The sequence below is a fragment of the Fulmarus glacialis genome, unplaced genomic scaffold (assembly GCF_000690835.1).
Source record: "Fulmarus glacialis isolate BGI_N327 unplaced genomic scaffold, ASM69083v1 scaffold11251, whole genome shotgun sequence".
In the NCBI taxonomy this organism is placed as follows: Eukaryota; Metazoa; Chordata; class Aves; order Procellariiformes; family Procellariidae; genus Fulmarus; species Fulmarus glacialis.
In genome coordinates, this window is record NW_009190889.1 from 1 (window position 1) to 1662 (window position 1662).

General features: G+C 56.6%; 1 protein-coding gene across 1 annotated transcript; it reads left to right on the top strand.

The window, feature by feature from the left end:
* The first annotated feature begins 1032 nt into the window (after window positions 1-1032).
* On the top strand, window positions 1033-1452 carry LOC104083105 (E3 ubiquitin-protein ligase TRIM39-like). Its single transcript, XM_009586476.1, has one exon. It carries the CDS (start codon window positions 1033-1035, stop codon window positions 1450-1452), a length of 420 nt encoding a protein of 139 aa, XP_009584771.1.
* The last annotated feature ends 210 nt before the right edge of the window (window positions 1453-1662 follow it).

A 1662-nucleotide genomic window follows, 5' to 3' on the forward strand; every position in this document is an offset into this window, starting at 1 on the left:
GGGGAATCTCTTATAGAGCGTCTTTTTATGATGATTTTTCTATAGGGGGCCCCAGTATGGAGCCCCCCTCCGGGCTGGGGATTCCCCTCTAGGGGCTTATCCTATAGTGACTGCTCCATAGGGCTCCCCCAGAGCTTCTGCTATAGGGACCACCCTATAGAGTCTTCTCTGTGGGGAGCCTGTGCTATAGATGCCCCCGCTGAGGGCAGGGGCCCTATAGGGTCTCCCGCTGCGCCACCAAAACGGCCCCGTTGCCCAAAACGGCCCCGTTGCCGTGGCGATGCCTCCCGCCCCCAGCAACGCGGTCGCGTTTTTAACTGAATTCAGCTGTTTTCCTCCCAAAAAGCACTCGGGAACGGCGCCGGCATCACTTCCCGCCAAAACGACATCATCACCTTGACGAAAGCGAGCTGTTTTCTCCCCAAAATCGCTTGGACTCCACGCCGTCGCCTCAGCGTCGCTTTGCGCCGACGTGACATCATCGATTTGACGGAATTGAGCTTTTTTTTCCTCCCCAAAACCTCTTAGAAACCGTGCTGCCACCTTGATGTCGCTTCCCACTGAAATGACATCATCACCTTGACGGAATTGAGCTGTTTTCGCCCCAAAACTGTTTCAAGCCCACACCATCGCCTCAGCATCATTTCGCACCGAAACCATGTTATCGCCTTGACGGAATTGAGCTGTTTTCGCCCCAAAACTGTTTCAAGCCCACACCATCGCCTCAGCATCATTTCGCACCGAAACCATGTTATCGCCTTGACGGAATTGAGCTGTTTTCACCCCAAAACCTCTTCAAACCTACGCCGTCACCTCAGCATCGCTTCCCACCGAAATGACATCATCACCTTGACAGAACCGAGCTGTTTTCTCCCCAAACCCCTCTTTGAACCCCCAGCGCCGCACCTCAGCCTCGCGTTCTTAACAAAACCTCCCCGCCTTAACGGATTTCAGCTTTTTTCCCCTCGAAAACCTCTTCAAACCTTTCCCCGCCCCAGCCGTCCTCTTCCCCCCGCCATTTTTTGGGGCGCCATGTCGGGTTGCGACCCCCTGGAGACGCTGCAAGTGGAAGCCAGTTGTTCGGTTTGCCTCGAATACCTCCAAGATCCCGTCATCATCGAATGCGGTCACAATTTTTGTCGCCGGTGCATCACCCGGTGGTGGGCCGAGTTGGCGCGCGATTTCCCCTGCCCCGTTTGTCGGAAAACCTCACGCCATCGCGCTCTTCGACCCAACCGTCAACTCGGTAATATGGTAGAAGCCGCTCGGCAACTTCGCGGCGTCAAACGAAAAGCCGGCGGGGAAAGTCGTTGTCAAGCTCACGGTCAAGCTTTAGCTCGATTCTGTCGCGACGATCAAGCTCCCGTTTGCCTCCTCTGCGAGATCTCCCACGCCCATCGCGCTCACGCCCTCGTCCCCCTCGACGACGCGGCCCTCGAGTATAAGGTCTGAGGGGAGACGGGGGAGAGCGAGCGAAACCTTGGCGGGGTGAAAGGGGGAGCGTCCCCAACTCTTTCTTTTGACCCCCAAATTCAACCCCGCGGGCTGTTTGTGGAGGGGTTTTGGTTGTGATTAGTCTCCAGCGCTGGTTTTGGCTCCAAATTCTTCCCCGAGACCATTCGGGGAGGGGGTTTGGCCACAGCTGGTCCCCGTTTCCAGCCC